This window comes from Eleutherodactylus coqui, chromosome 3, assembly GCF_035609145.1.
Source record: "Eleutherodactylus coqui strain aEleCoq1 chromosome 3, aEleCoq1.hap1, whole genome shotgun sequence".
Lineage (NCBI taxonomy): Eukaryota > Metazoa > Chordata > Amphibia > Anura > Eleutherodactylidae > Eleutherodactylus > Eleutherodactylus coqui.
The window spans coordinates 315299406-315316060 of NC_089839.1; the positions used below are offsets into that span (position 1 = coordinate 315299406).

Consider the following 16655-nt stretch of genomic DNA (forward strand, 5'->3'; position numbering starts at 1 on the left):
CCGGCCGCCTGCAGTCCAGACCTTCCAACAATAGCAAACAAGGATGACCGAGGACTGCGGAGCAGCTGGAATCCTCCATCAGACAAGAAGAGAACATTTCTCTCCCAAAACTCCAGCATCTGGTCTCCTCACTTACCAGAAGAGGGGATGCTACACAAAGGTAGACACGGCTCCACCCAACATTTGTGAGATGTGTTGCTGCCATCAATTTCTGAAGGCCCATTTACACGAGATGAGTGTTGGGCAAACGAAACCCGACACTCGTGCCCGCATGTACTCGCTGCGGTGCTGCTGCACAGGAGCGAGTATCGCTGGCTCACATTGGGGAGGCTGGAGGACATTTCACTCCTCTCTCCCCTCCCCATTCACTTAACATAGCAGCCGTTCAGTAATGACCGGCTGCTATTTACAATGAGCGATCAGCTCATCGTCCATCGCTTAAGCTGAATGATGGACGTTCAGTGTAAACAGCAGCTGTTCAGTACTGAACGGCTGCTATGTTATGTCAATGGACAGGGGTGAGGGAGCGAGGAGTGAAATCTCCTGCAGCCGCCCTGGCCCCCTGCTGAGCGAGCCAGCGGTACTCGCTCCTGTGCACCAGCAGCAGGGGAGCGAGGACACACAGGGAGGAGTGTTGGCCATTGTTTGCCGACAGTTGTCCCGTGTAAATGGGCCTTAAATGGTGATTATTTTAAATGCAATGTAACAATGTCCGCCTCTCCTTTGATTTATGTTCTATTGTGGATAACATCTGCTTAGATGAGGTTTTCGAACCATTAGAATCTGCTTGTTCCTTTACATTTATTGACATTTTACACAGTGGTTCAACTTTTTCTGAACTGGAGTTGTACTTCAGATCTGATATCTGCGACTCTTTGGTGGAGAGATAAAGGTCGATCTACGCTGGGTCAACCTAAAGGCGCGCCAGCCACAATGGATTCCATACTGAACAAGACGGAAGGGGCATCCGGTACGATGACATCATCCGGCCACCATAAGTGCCCACTGCGTGCGGTCAGTCCTGGAATAGATCTAGAGTCATGGCAGCCAAGTGGTGGCTTCTGGCGAAGACTGTAAACTTCAGAGCTTTCCTACTCATTGACTTCGGAACTAAAAGGAGTCGCTGACTTAGAAGTGAGTGCAGCCTTCTGTCTGGACAGGACGCAGGGTGGATTGACCGACTGGACGCAAAACTTAAGAAGGTTCTTCATTAATGGGGAACTCTGTCCAAGGAGGACGAATCACCAAGTTATTACTGCTGACAACCTGCTGCAACATCATAGGTGAGCGGTTGTCACTAGAGATGAGCGAGCATACTCGCTAAGGGCAATTACTCGATCGAGCATTGCCCTTAGCGAGTACCTGCCCGCTCGGGAGCAAAGACACCAGACACCGGGGTCTGGTGGGAGGATGTCAGCAGGTATAGAGCCGACAACGGGGTCTGGTGGGAGGATGTCAGCAGGTATAGAGCCGACAACGAGGACTGGTGGTGGGATGTCACTAGGTGTAGAGCTGACAACAGGGTCTGGTGGTGAGATGTCACCAACCAATCAGTACGGACATCGCAGCTTCCGGACCTTCCAGAGTCCACTGTTGGCCATGTTATTGGGAGATGGAAGCCATCCGGTGTGTTGGGCCCCCACATTCAGGGAGACCTTGTAAACTGACAGAACGTGGACAATGAAGCCTTGTAGGAGCTGTGAAGACATCACACACATCGTCTGCCCTCAATCAGGGGGTCTCACAGGACATTAAACATCAATTAGCTGTTGTGGATGGCTAGATCACAGTCCACCATCTTCCGATTGGCTGGTGGCACTTGGGTTTGGAGAGTGGTTTCTACGTGACGACATCGTCCCAACAGTGAGGTTTGGAGGAGGTTCTGTTATGGTGGTGAGGGTTCTGCTTAGAAGAACGAGGGCCATTGGTTATAGTGAAGAACACCTACAACACCAACGGGCACAGAGACCTCCCAGACAATGTGGCATCACCTCCCCTGTGGTAATACTCTGGTACAGCTCCGTGTCTCCACCAACATGATGAGCGCCATGTCATACGGCACGCAGTGCGGAGGGGCAGAGTGTCTGCAGACTTCATTGGCCCAAAGCCCGGATATCATTCCCAGCGAGCAGGATAATCTAGAACGCCGTATCCGTGCGCCCAACACACCCGTCATCCCCATCACTATCTGAGGCTCCTCCAGGAATGGAGGCAAATCCCTGCACACATCTATGGGATCTGGTGGGAGCGGCCGCGGAGGGGAAGGGGGGGGGGGGGCTGCAGACATGGAGGCCGAAGGGGCCCAACACCAAAAAATGGGAATTAAGTCCTATTTCATCATCTTCTATGTGTCCTTGCACTTGTGTCAGCGGAGTATACATTGTCAGCACCCCTGATTACTAATAGTCGCCGGCAGGTAAGTGGTCATCAGTGTGTGAGGCCTGGAGGGGGAGCAGACCCCAATAGTCACGGTAGGCTCGGCGGCATCTCGCCCATCCTCTGCCATTTTTCCGTCTCACCTTGAACTGCCATTGCTCATAATGACTTGTGAATATTGATGAGGACGAGGCTCTGCGGGAATTTGCTGTGGGGTGCGTGTCATGGGAGCGTGGACCCAGAGACTGCCAGGTGATATGGACACGGGGATCTCAGAGAGCGCCAGGCGGGAAGATCACCGTCTGCTCCGTACGGAGGAAACAACCAGAGACTGCAGGGGCGGAGGGTCAAGAAAGTAAAACATCACCCCCACCTAAAGGTAAAAGCTAAACCAAAGCAGTCCCATGTCAAGGGGTCCTCACTGGATAGACCCAGCTTATGAATGGAGACTGACAGTCAGGCAATGCCCCATGGGAAATAGAATGTAGAACACCTCATGTCAGCCACAGCAGACCTCTCATACAGAAGAGTCCGCTGATCATAAGGAAAAGACAATAGGTGACAGATCTATGCTGCAGAAACACACGGCATGGAGGGGAGACATTGTAACGAGGGGAGACATTGTATGGGGGTGATACCTCATGGAGGGGATATATATCGTATAGAAGTGATACTTTATATAGAGGTGATACCTTGTATGTGGTGATACCTTATATAGATGCGATACTTTGTATGGAGGGGATACACAATACAGAGGAGATACCTTGTATGGGGATGATACATAGTAGAGAGGTGACACCTTATATAGAGGTGATACCTTGTATGGAGGGGATACCTTGTATAGAGATGATACATTGTATGGGGGGGTGATACCTTGTATGCAAGGGATACATTGTATGGGGTGATACATAGTAGGGAGGTGATACCTTATATAGAGGTGATACTTTGTATGGGAGTGATACCTTGTATAGGGGTGATACATTGTATGGGGGTGATACATAGTAGAGAGGTGATACATTGTATGGTGGTGATACCTTGTATGGGGGTGATACCTTGTATGGGGGTGATACCTTGTATGGTGGTGATACCTTGTATGGGGGTGATACCTTGTATAGGGGTGATACCTTGTATATGGGTGATACCTTGTATAGGGGTGATACATTGTATGGGAGTCATACCTTGTATGGGGGTGATACCTTGTATGGGGGTGATACATTGTATGGGAGTGATACCTTGTATAGGGGTGATACCTTGTATAGGGGTGATACCTTGTATGGGAGTGATACATTGTATAGGGGTGATACCTTGTATGGTGGTGATACATTGTATAGGGGTGATACCTTGTATAGGGGTGATACCTTGTATGGGGGTGATACATAGTAGAGAGGTGATACATTGTATGGTGGTGATACCTTGTATGGGGGTGATACCTTGTATGGGGGTGATACCTTGTATAGGGGTGATACCTTGTATAGGGGTGATACCTTGTATGGGAGTCATACCTTGTATGGGGGTGATACCTTGTATAGGGGTAATACATTGTATGGGAGTGATACATTGTATAGGGGTGATACCTTGTATGGGAGTGATCCATTGTATGGGGGTGATCCATTGTATGGGAGTGATACATTGTATAGGGGTGATCCATTGTATGGGAGTGATCCATTGTATGGGGGTGATCCATTGTATGGGAGTGATCCATTGTATGGGGGTGATCCATTGTATGGGGGTGATCCATTGTATGGGGGTGATCCATTGTATAGGGGTGATCCATTGTATGGGGGTGATCCATAGAGAGGTCATGGCACAGGATGAGCAGATGAAGGGCATTTGGGCTTTGTAGGACAGTGATGCCTCCAGCGAGGAGATGCGGCAGGGAGTATGGAGGCTTTGACAGGCAGGGAAGTGGTTAATGCACTGACCGCTCTCGGGGGGAGGTCGGGGTCTCCAGTAATGTGCGCCCTCTCTCCCCCAACCCGGGCTCTATGTGCGAGTAATAATTTGCCTGACATTGATTAGGCGGTGTGCGCAGCATCGCAGGGGAAGAGAGCGGAAGCAGACGGCAAGACAGCAACAGATCAATGCTGGTTACAAGTGCAGAGACACCTATTAACCCCACAGCGGCTCGCCCCGCTCCTATTGTTCAAGGTGAGCCGCCACGTGTGCTGGGAAACAGCCAAGCGAAGACCCCCAAAGACCCCACTGCAGAGGCGTCACTACAACACCCCAGAGGAAGCTAGAACGGGTCATCCTGAATGCCAGACCTGCAGTAAGGACTGACACACAGGATCTACCTCTACAGAGCAGTGAGGCACAGCTAGGGCTCAATTCCTCAGCATTTTCCAGAACTCTGCTTGCTATCAGTGAATGGGAACATCCAGAGGCTGGGAACGAATTCTGAGCGGTCCGGCACACAGCTGAGGATGTAAATGTGTGCTGATACATTGTAACAAACTATCAGCAGAGACATTAGTCACAGAGGATTGTCTGGATTACAGCAGTGAGAGGAGGACGAGGTCAGCATGGGCGCAAACAGTATCCGCATTCAGTGACAGCAAGCAGAGATCCTGGAAACACAACATCTATTACAAGTTGCCCAATCTCTCGTTCTGCAGCTGTAAGGCTTTCATGGCAGCTGCGCCCCCGTTCCGCAGACCTCACCCCGCAGCCGACAGGTATCCTAATTATCTGGTAGCTGCAGCCCCACGCGGAGGGAGACGGGGGAGGCGCTGTCAGCTCTGTTCTCGGCGGCGCTGTCACCCGGCTGTGACACCTCTCAGGCTGCCTAATGAGAAACATGTCAGTAAGTTAATGCGCTCTGACTGGACGCTGATGGACCGTTGTCCCTCCTGCCTCCTTCATTGTCTCCCCCCTCCCATCTGCTGGATGCTGTGATCCGGTATCCGCCGCCGCCGTCCATGGCCGAGCACGGGTTAAGACACCTGACTGCCGACTTCATGACACGCTGCAGCAGATGAGCTTTACCTGCACTGGCTCTGAGGACTCAGGTGTGACCTTCCCTGCCCGCGGCTGACAGCGCTAACGACACCGGATGGCGGCTGCGCGGCCTCCAAGATGCGACATTATTGTTGGAAGATGCTACGATGCATTTGGCGCCCGCCGGCCTCCCAGACGCATTTCTTACGGCTCCTATAAATATAGGGAAAACTTTGCGCTTAATAAGTTTGGCGTATTCACGAGTCCCTTTAGCCACGCCCCTCACTAGCAAAACTTTTCAAATCTCTCAAAGTAAACGTGGCTCAACGGAATAGAATGAATCAATGCGGTAAAAACGGCACTTTACAAAGAGTCTTAATATGGCGCAAATTATGTCAAAAATGTGACCGTTTTGCGCAGCTCACCCCATAGACTTCCTGTCCTTACACCGCCAAAAGATGGGGCAAGTCCTCATAAATACGTTTAGCCCAAGACTAAAACTGCCATGGCGGCTGAAGGAGCGAATCCCAAGTCGGAGAATCTCAAATCTGTCTGCCTATGTTGGCAAAATAGAATGGTCCCCATGTTATACCGCAGGCGGTGGGGTACTGGGCGCTGACCTCTGTGAGGCTGGTAAGATGCCTTACTGCCAACCTCCAGACGTTGGGCAGCGGACAGGACTGGCATATGGCGTCCGTTGAGAATACGCCTACACCGGAGCGCGTGCTGCCTTCCTCTTCCGCTCACACGCCTCCCGGATGGAAGCTGGACGGTCGCTCTCTTGGCCTCCGTCAACGTACCAGAGCCGCACGGATATAAGTGTAATGTATGGCGCCAACACGGGGGCACAGAGCTCAACGCAAACCTTGGAGCCACGTGTGTGGTGTCCGCTCCGTGGGGTCCCGGACAGGTGAATGGCGCTTGCATCATCTACACCCCACATGCCTCAGGATGACAGGCAGTGACCACAGCAGGAGGGGTTCAGGGGTCCTGGAGGGTCCGCCGATCTCCCGCACTTAGTAAATGTCTTCCCTTCCCTCTCCATCGTTTCATGTCAGCGCGGAGTACCATGGCGGCGCCCTGGAAAATAAATCGGAATGTGCGGCTGGCGATGGCGGCGAGGATGCTGTAGTTAATTAGAATGGTGTCACTAAGTGAATGCAGCTCTCCTGCACTCTGACAGCCGCTCACCCCTGACCCCGGGGGTCCCGCACACAATCCACATCAGACTACTGCAGTGTGACCCTTTTAACACACACAGTACACTCGCGGCACATCGAGTTGAAGCTCATTAAAGCTGTCTACTCTCCGCGCATCCCATTAACCTCCTCGCTCAGCAGAAAAGCCGCGCACGCCATTTATTCTGCCGCCTCTGCCGGCCTAATTAATACTCTGCATTTGTGAACAATATAAGACCCCGACCTCCAATAAAGACAGCAGCCGACCCCCGGAGCAAGGAGGCTTGTAAGGGTGACAGCGGCTGGTCACCAGAGGGTTAAACCACGGCACGGCATAGAGAGGAGCTGCTGTCACACTTCTGCATGCTGAGGGTTTGCTACAATGTATCAGGGCAGGTAAGACAGATTTACACTGACACCCTCTGATACACTGCAAGCAGCTGTGTGCGAGGGCCTTCAGGGTACATTTTTCTTCACTGACAGCAAGCAGAGCTCTTACTACACATTTTAGGGTGATGAATGAGCCCCTTCATTGTGGAGTCTCCAAATCATCTACTTGATCATTTCTGATGTGTCTTGGTCTCCCAGATGACAACATAACATCGGCCGCAGCGTCCATCACCCAACTTTCCAAATACTCTGAAAGACATACAAATCAGTACTGCCTCAGCTCTTCCCCTATCCTTCTGTGTGTCAGTCTGCACTGCACTTATAGCATTATATTCAAAAGTCAAGAAGCTCTAGATGACTTCAGGGCCAGGACCTATGGTTATCCTAGGGGGGGCTTGGATCTACGGGGTCTCCTAAGGGCCTGGGATCTATGGAAGCTCCTATTCGGCTGGGATCCATGGGGGCCAGAATTTATGGGAGTTCTTAGGGGGCTCCTGAGGGCCCAGGATCTACAGAGGCTCTTCCTGGAGGGCATCTATAGGGGATCAGAATTTATGGTAGGCCAGAATCCATGGGGGATGAGATATACGAGGGGCTAGGATCTATGGTGCGGAGGGGAAACCATGGTGGGCATCAAGGGCGCTGGGATCTATGGGGGCCAGGATTTAAGGGGGATTCTGGGTGGACAACATCTGTGGGGGATTGTGAAGTGTTGGAATATGAGCAGCTGGGATCTACGGGGTAAATCCTAGAGGGACGGAGATCCAAGGGGCTTGAATCGATAATGAAGGAGGGTTGGGATATATGGGGGATCCTATGGGGCCTTCTAATGCAGGTCAGTGAGGTCGCCCGGTATATATAACCTCGCCATTAGACTCCGAGTCCCTGTAATTGGCGCGCTCATCTCCTTCGCCTCTCATTTGCGTGTTCTGCAGATTCTGGTCGCTGTTGTAAAGTTTGTGCTTTGCTAAGTTTCTGGGTGTCGCGGCGCCTGCGGGTGGCGGAGGTCTCGGCTGCATATATGTAAATGAGCAGCCAGAAGCCATTATCTGCTGATCCCTCTATTGTGCAGGATGGATAATGGCGCGTTCTCCGCCGCGCAGGTGACTTCTGCCAGTCACACAAATCCTCTCTCCTGCTCTTATCCCGCCATCACTTCTATTACACGACGTTTTTTTTCCTTCAAGGACAAGCAAAAAAAATTAGGGAAGAGGTAAAAGGCGTCTTATTTGCGTTTGCTGCGCGCCCGCCATATTCCGCTGCCCGTGACAGACATGTGAGATCCTCTCTCCGTCTTCCAGATGGGCTCTCACCGTAAAAGATGCGGCAGATGATAAATACACAAACTCAATACAAAGATTAGACCTTAAATCTTCAGCGCGGCGAACGGCGCAGCGACCTCCAAAACACTCCGAAGCTCTCGCTATAGCCCGTCCGTGCACTCCTGAAAACGGGCACACGGTGCCAGGACTACTGCCCAACCAGCATCATTACATGCCAACTTCGTGGCTTAAGTGTGACGAGGCATGTGACTGAATTCCCCAAAACCTAGAAAACAATCAGAACCATTTGTGGACCCGATGCTGAATAGCGCCGATCATGTGACCCGATGCTGAATAGCGCCGATCACGTGACCCGATGCTGAATAGCGCCGATCATGTGACCCGATGCTGAATAGCGCTGATCACGTGACCCGATGCTGAATAGCGCCGATCACGTGACCCGATGCTGAATAGCGCTGATCACGTGACCCGATGCTGAATAGCGCCGATCACGTGACCCGATGCTGAATAGCGCCGATCACGTGACCCGATGCTGAATAGCGCCGATCACGTGACCCGATGCTGAATAGCGCCGATCACGTGACCCGATGCTGAATAGCGCCGATCACGTGACCCGATGCTGAATAGCGCCGATCACGTGACCCGATGCTGAATAGCGCTGATCACGTGACCCGATGCTGAATAGCGCTGATCACGTGACCCGATGCTGAATAGCGCCGATCACGTGACCCGATGCTGAATAGCGCCGATCACGTGACCCGATGCTGAATAGCGCCGATCACGTGACCCGATGCTGAATAGCGCCGATCATGTGACCCGATGCTGAATAGCGCCGATCATGTGACCCGATGCTGAATAGCGCCGATCATGTGACCCGATGCTGAATAGCGCCGATCACGTGACCCGATGCTGAATAGCGCTGATCACGTGACTCGATGCTGAATAGCGCTGATCACGTGACTCGCTGCTGAATAGCGCCGATCACGTGACCCGATGCTGAATAGCGCTGATCACGTGACTCGATGCTGAATAGCGCTGATCACGTGACTCGCTGCTGAATAGCGCTGATCACGTGACTCGATGCTGAATAGCGCTGATCATGTGACTCGCTGCTGAATAGCGCTGATCATGTGACCCGATGCTGAATAGCGCCGATCATGTGACCCAATGCTGAATAGCGCCGATCATGTGACTCGATGCTGAATAGCGCTGATCACGTGACTCGATGCTGAATAGCGCCGATCACGTGACTCGATGCTGAATAGCGCTGATCACGTGACTCGATGCTGAATAGCGCTGATCACGTGACTCTATGCTGAATAGCGCCGATCATGTGACTCGCTGCTGAATAGCGCTGCTCACGTGACTCGATGCTGAATAGCGCTGATCACGTGACCCGATGTATTTCTATGGGATTTGATAACTGTGGAATCCTGGGGTTGGATGGGGCGGCTGCGTGACTCCACATGGGGGCGCCACTAATTAGTCATTTCTAATATTTCATTCTGGAAAGTTCTTATCAGAATTTTACTGCACTGAATCTGCAAAAATAAAGAACCAGAAACCCGGGGCTGACGAGCCGCTCATCCAGAGCCCCCTGCTTCTGCGGGGCTCAGGTGCCTCACTAGACGGATGTCGCTGCCTGCGTGGATCCATCTCCCTTCATGCAGGACAAATGATCCTGGCTGCATCCTTTTATCCATTTCCAGATTATCTCGCCGGCTGATGATGTCATCAGCCATTATTCGCTCTCCGGTAGATAAATACCCGCCTTACATCATCTGCCCGTGACATGCCAAAACTCTCCAAGCGGCCGCGCCGAGGAGTAATGTCCCAGATCCATCAGCGGCGCACGCACAAAGTGTTTATTCCTCGGCCATCACTTATCTCTGCAATCACCGGCATCACAATACCGTCAGCGCGATGGATGGAGGGACGCCGCGCTCACAGGACGGGCGCCTCGCGGCTAATGCGTCTCGGGAGGTGACCAATAAGTGCGATGAGCAGGTGACGCCGTCTGCAGAGGAAGGACTCCTCAACAACAGCAGGACTCACTACCTCTGCTTGCTGCCCTTTAGTTTCTTCAGTGACGGCTGCTTTTTAGATCTGCTTCGTTGGAGAATAGTTATCATCGGTGACCTCCTGCCTCATCAGAGGCTCAAACTGCTGCTCAGTCCCCAACACATGCTTTACACTGCAGCTCTGCTCCATTAGGGCACAACTACGGTCAATGACTCCGGCTCAGCTGCACTCTCTACTGGAGTCTGTAGTAGTCTGAAATCCACCCCTCTCTCATCAGAGGCTGCTCCGTCCGGCTGCAATACTTTATACTGCAGCTCTGCTCCTTCAGATTAGCTGCTGTGTATAAGCACAAGCTCTACAGAAGGAGGTTGAGGACTGGGGAGGAGCCTTGTCAGAGGGGAGGGGCCTGGAGAGCATGAGTGCCTTCGGGTGCTGGGTGTCCTCTGATGAGCCCCTGTGGGTCCTGGACAGAGATAGACTCCCGGCAGCGCGGAGACTCCATCGCTCAGTGTCACCACCCAACTCCATTGGAGGCGACGCCATTACTCATCTCTTGGATACATTAACTGCATGGAGCATCAATTAAAGCATTGATTGGCGAAGTGCTGGGAACTCTAAGCGTGTAATGGGCTGTGTCCCAAGCTGCGGATGGAGGTGGCAGACACTCACGGCGCCGGCTGACAACTGATTGATATTATGACTCAATTATAACTGGAAACCCCATAACTGCCTCCTGAGGATGAAAGGCGGGTCAGCGGGGCACCATGTGAACCCATGACCACCCACTGCAGGCAGCGCCCGGAGCCAGCACGGCAATCATCTGATTGATGAACAGAGGTGGATGATCTGCGGAGCGCCGGCACACGGCAAGCACCGGGCGGCCCTGTTATTAGGGACCCCCAGCTAGTAGGGTTGTCCTTCACCCTTCAGAATCGCAGCCATACGTCGTATCGTAGATCCCACTCGGTGATGAAACCTGCAAGAATACCGGCCCCTGCGGACAGGAAGCTTCTTGTAGTCCCTGCAGATTAGATGGTGGTGCTGACATGTTCTGACCGGCTGACAGGAAGGGGTCAGCGATTCATGCTGCTGGCACCAAATTCTGACCTCCCATCAGCAACATAAATCTGGATCCATCTGACCAGGAGATGTTTCTCTGCTGCTCAGTGATACAAGTTTTGCGCTCTTTTGCCCGCTGGAGTCTTCCTGTTTCTCTTAGACATAATGGCGCTAGGACTGGTCGCCCGCTGTTATACCATCCGTGTGGAGGAACGGCGAGTTGTGCGTTCGGACACGTTAGTTGGAGCTCCAGCGTTGTATTCAGCTGACTGTGCAGCCTGTTGGTCAGAACGATTCCTGACATCCTCCTCCGACCCCTTTCAGTGATGAGTTGTTTCCGTCCACAGGATCCCCTTTCGCTGGATGTTTTCCTCGGTCGCGCCATTCTCAGGATACCCCCACACCATTACATGAGAAACCCCCTGCGGTTGGCAGTGAGCCCCCGGCTAGTCCAGCACTGATGACCGGCCTCGTTGGAAGTCGCTCCGATCGCTGGATCTTCCATCTAATGTGGATTCACACTGAAACTGATCCACGGAAAACGTGTCACGTGACTTTATGCCGCACTCCGGGGTCATGGAGAGGAATACCATACAGGGGGCGCCAATCCTGAGAGGGCCGGGGGTCTCATAAAGGGGCCATCAGTGTTAATATAAAACGGCCAACTGTAGTGTAAAGCATGGGGGAGGCACAACTGTACAGGAGGAGGAGCTCAGACTACCGCAGACTCCATTAGACAGTGCAGCGGAGGTAAGAAGCAGCCGGCACCAGGGAAGGGAGGTCATGTGATGCACGAACACCGAGAGTCGCGATTATCCTGATGGAAAATATTTCTCCCCTTATCAAAACCTTGTCGCCATCGCTACGTGCCGAGAGTTCTGTACAGAGGAGAACAGCGGTAACACAGGAAGCGGGGTGGCGGGAGCGGAGTCCATGTAACACAGGAAGCGGGGCGGCGGGCACGGAGTCCATGTAACACAGGAAGCGGGGTGGCGGGCACATAGTCCATGCAACACAGGAAGCTGGGCGGCGGGCGCGGAGTCCATACAGCACAGGAAGCGGGGCAGCGGGAGCGCAGAGTCCATGTAACACAGGAAGCGGGGTGGCGGGCACATAGTCCATGTAACACAGGAAGTTGGGCGGCGGGCGCGGAGTCCATACAGCACAGGAAGCGGGGCAGCGGGAGCGCAGAGTCCATGTAACACAGGAAGCGGGGTGGCGGGCACATAGTCCATGTAACACAGGAAGCTGGGCGGCGGGCGCGGAGTCCATACAGCACAGGAAGCGGGGCAGCGGGAGCGCAGAGTCCATGTAACACAGGAAGCGGGGCGGCGGGCGCGGAGTCCATACAGCACAGGAAGCGGGGCAGCGGGAGCGCAGAGTCCATGTAACACAGGAAGCGGGGTGGCGGGCACATAGTCCATGTAACACAGGAAGCTGGGCGGCGGGCGCGGAGTCCATACAGCACAGGAAGCGGGGCAGCGGGAGCGCAGAGTCCATGTAACACAGGAAGCGGGGTGGCGGGCACATAGTCCATGTAACACAGGAAGCTGGGCGGCGGGCGCGGAGTCCATACAGCACAGGAAGCGGGGCAGCGGGAGCGCAGAGTCCATGTAACACAGGAAGCTGGGCGGCGGGCGCGGAGTCCATGTAACACAGGAAGCGGGGTGGCGGGCACATAGTCCATGTAACACAGGAAGCTGGGCGGCGGGCGCGGAGTCCATACAGCACAGGAAGCGGGGCAGCGGGAGCGGAGTCCATGTAACACAGGAAGCGGGGTGGCGGGCACATAGTCCATGTAACACAGAAAGCTGGGCGGCGGGCGCGGAGTCCATGTAACACAGGAAGCGGGGCAGCGGGAGCGGAGTCCATGTAGCAGTTGAAGTGGGGCGGTGGGCGCGGAGTCCATTTAACACAGGAATCTGGGCGGCGGGCACGGAGTCCATTAACACAGGAAGCTGGGCGGCGGGCGCGGAGTCCATGTAACACAGGAAGCGGGGCGGTGGGTGCGGAGTCTATGTAACACAGGAAGCGGGGGCGGTGGGCGCGGAGTCCGTGTAACACAGGAAGCAGGGCGGCGGGTGCGGAGTCTATGTAGCACAGGAAGCGGGGTGGCGGGAGCAGAGTCCATTAACACAGGAAGCGAGGAGGCGGGCGCAGAGTCCATGTAACACAGGAAGCGGGGTGGCAGGTGCGGAGTCCATGTAACACAGGAAGCAGGGTGGCTGGAGGGGAGTCCATGTAACACAGAAAGCGGGGTAGCGGGTGTGGAGTCTATGTAGCACAGGAAGTGGGGTGGTGGGTGCGGAGTCTATGTAGCACAGGAAGCGGGGCGGCAGGTGCGGAGTCCATGTAACACAGGAAGCGGGGCGGCGGGTGCGGAGTCCATGTAGCACAGGAAGCGGGGCGGCGGGCGCGGAGTCCATGTAGCACAGGAAGCGGGGCGGCGGGCACGGAGTCCATGTAACACAGGAAGCAGGGTGGTGGGCGCGGAGTCCATGTAACACAGGAAGTGGGGTGGTGGGCGCGGAGTCTATGTAGCACAGGAAGTGGGGTGGTGGGCGTGGAGTCCATGTTGCACAGGAAGCGGGGTGGTGGGCGCGGAGTCCATCCTACAGCAGGACCTCTGTGACGCCACCACGGAGTGGCGCACTGGCCACAAGGCTTAAAAAATGAAGATGATACCAAAGAAAGGACGTGCGTAGCGCAACACAGGGGTTGGGCCTTGGGTTTACAGGAGACGGTATGTGGGCGCAGATGGTGGTGGCACCTCCAGGGCCACTCCAAGCCCAAACCAGATATGAATGCGCACCCAGTCAATACGGCTGGGAGGTCCCTCAGGCGCACTAATTAAATGCGGCTGAGATCTAAATAATTCATCTCCTTAACGTCCATCGATTGCTAGGTTTTTGCGGCGGCGGCATTAACCCCTTCAGCGCTGGCACTCACCTATCCCGCTGTGGGGTCGCCCTATGTGCTGCAGGCTCATGCCCTTATTCATATCTAGGAGTCCGTTCTTGGGCCAAGTGCCGATGGCAAAACTGTAAGCCTGCAAGAGAAAGAGAGGCGAGAGTCAAAAGCAGCGTCTGACCCCTAATGAGGAGTCAAAATATACAATGACTTCTTCCAACCGAGGCTGGGTGCTGAATTATTGGACATTCTGAATCAGAGGATGGTTATAATATATAACCTGCGGTGGTGCTGATACACCTTACAGTTCTGTGCCGGACTATCAGATCCTGGATTAGAGGAATGTCATGGGATCACATGTGAAGTACAGAACAGACGAGCGGACTGCAGACTATATACACACTGATGTTCATTGTTAGCAACATACAGAACCACAGAGCGGAGGGAGCCCGGGGCCCCTGTGTAACCACAGAGAGGAGGGAGCCCGGGGCCCCTGTGTAACCACAGAGCGGAGGGAGCCCGGGGCCCCTGTGTAACCACAGAGAGGGGGGAGCCCGGGGCCCCTGTGTAACCACAGAGAGGGGGGAGCCCGGTGCCCCTGTGTAACCACAGAGAGGGGGGAGCCCGGTGCCCCTGTGTAACCACAGAGCGGAGGGAGCCCGGGGCCCCTGTGTAACCACAGAGCGGAGGGAGCCCGGGGCCCCTGTGTAACCACAGAGCGGAGGGAGCCCGGGGCCCCTGTGTAACCACAGAGCGGAGGGAGCCCGGGGCCCCTGTGTAACCACAGAGCGGAGGGAGCCCGGGGCCCCTGTGTAACCACAGAGCGGAGGGAGCCCGGGGCCCCTGTGTAACCACAGAGCGGAGGGAGCCCGGGGCCCCTGTGTAACCACAGAGCGGAGGGAGCCCGGGGCCCCTGTGTAACCACAGAGCGGAGGGAGCCCGGGGCCCCTGTGTAACCACAGAGCGGAGGGAGCCCGGGGCCCCTGTGTAACCACAGAGAGGAGGGAGCCCGGGGCCCCTGTGTAACCACAGAGCGGAGGGAGCCCGGTGCCCCTGTGTAATGTGTAACCACAGAGCGGACGGAGCCCGGGGCCCCTGTGTAACCACAGAGCGGAGGGAGCCCAGGGCCCCTGTGTAACCACAGAGCGGAGGGAGCCCGGGGCCCCTGTGTAACCACAGAGCGGAGGGAGCCCGGTGCCCCTGTGTAACCACAGAGCGGAGGGAGCCCGGGGCCCCTGTGTAACCACAGAGCGGAGGGAGCCCGGGGCCCCTGTGTAACCACAGAGCGGAGGGAGCCCGGTGCCCCTGTGTAATGTGTAACCACAGAGCGGACGGAGCCCGGGGCCCCTGTGTAACCACAGAGCGGAGGGAGCCCAGGGCCCCTGTGTAACCACAGAGCGGAGGGAGCCCGGGGCCCCTGTGTAACCACAGAGCGGAGGGAGCCCGGGGCCCCTGTGTAACCACAGAGCGGAGGGAGCCCGGGGCCCCTGTGTAACCACAGAGAGGAGGGAGCCCGGGGCCCCTGTGTAACCACAGAGAGGAGGGAGCCCGGGGCCCCTGTGTAACCACAGAGCGGAGGGAGCCCGGGGCCCCTGTGTAACCACAGAGCGGAGGGAGCCCGGGGCCCCTGTGTAACCACAAAGCGGAGGGAGCACATTGCACAAAAATCACAAAGCACAGACTTGCGGTTTTTCTGCGATGCGTTTTAACATTATAAAGTCACATTGAGATTCGCGTGAAAAAAATGTGCAAGAAAACTGCGAGTGTGCCGGAGCCCCGCCCCCGTGGTCTGCAGGAGGCTCCGCCCTTTCACTAAACTACGCCAAATTTTTAGTCACCCAAACAAAAAGTGGTGAAAAATCTAAAAACACTAACTGATTGCACGGATATGGCCGGACCAATAATGCACAACTTGTAACAGTGATGATGATGATACATTTCCCAGCTCTCCACCAATCCTGGCCCGCCTAGCACTGCGTGATGCGTCGCAGAGATGGACTATTTGTGACATGACGGCTGAGTTATCCGACATCAGAGCCGCCGCCATTAAGATCATATCTGACATTTGTGCAGCCGCCGCGGCTCCTGTCATTGATCATAATAAAATCATCCTGCTCACGAGTCCCCGGGGGGCCATAACTTACGTGTGACGAGGAGAATCGCCGCACACAGCCCGTCCGCCTCCATCACATCTACTGCTTCAGTTTTTTAGTATTTTTCTCTGGATCTTAAACCAAATAACAGAACGAAAGAGAACAAAAATACGATAACCTACAACAAGAGCCAAGATCAAAACCGATCACAAGGACGGGAGCGAAGATCAAGACCGATCGCCGAGGACGGGAGCGAAGAGCAAGACCGATCGCCGAGGACGGGAGCGAAGATCAAGACCGATCGCCGAGGACGGGAGCGAACATCAAGACCGATCGCCGAGGACGGGAGCGAAGATCAAGACCGATCGCCGAGGACGGGAGCGAAGATCAAGACCGATCACCAAGGA

At 54.8% G+C, this 16655-nt stretch overlaps 1 protein-coding gene across 1 annotated transcript in view; it reads right to left on the reverse strand.

The window, feature by feature from the left end:
• ERI3 (ERI1 exoribonuclease family member 3) overlaps window positions 1-16655 on the reverse strand; it is a 292819-nt gene that overhangs the window by 69695 nt on the left and 206469 nt on the right. The window contains exon 7 of the mRNA XM_066597996.1: window positions 14195-14294. Coding sequence (XP_066454093.1) covers window positions 14195-14294 — 100 coding nt within the window. The remainder of the gene's footprint in view (window positions 1-14194; window positions 14295-16655) is intronic.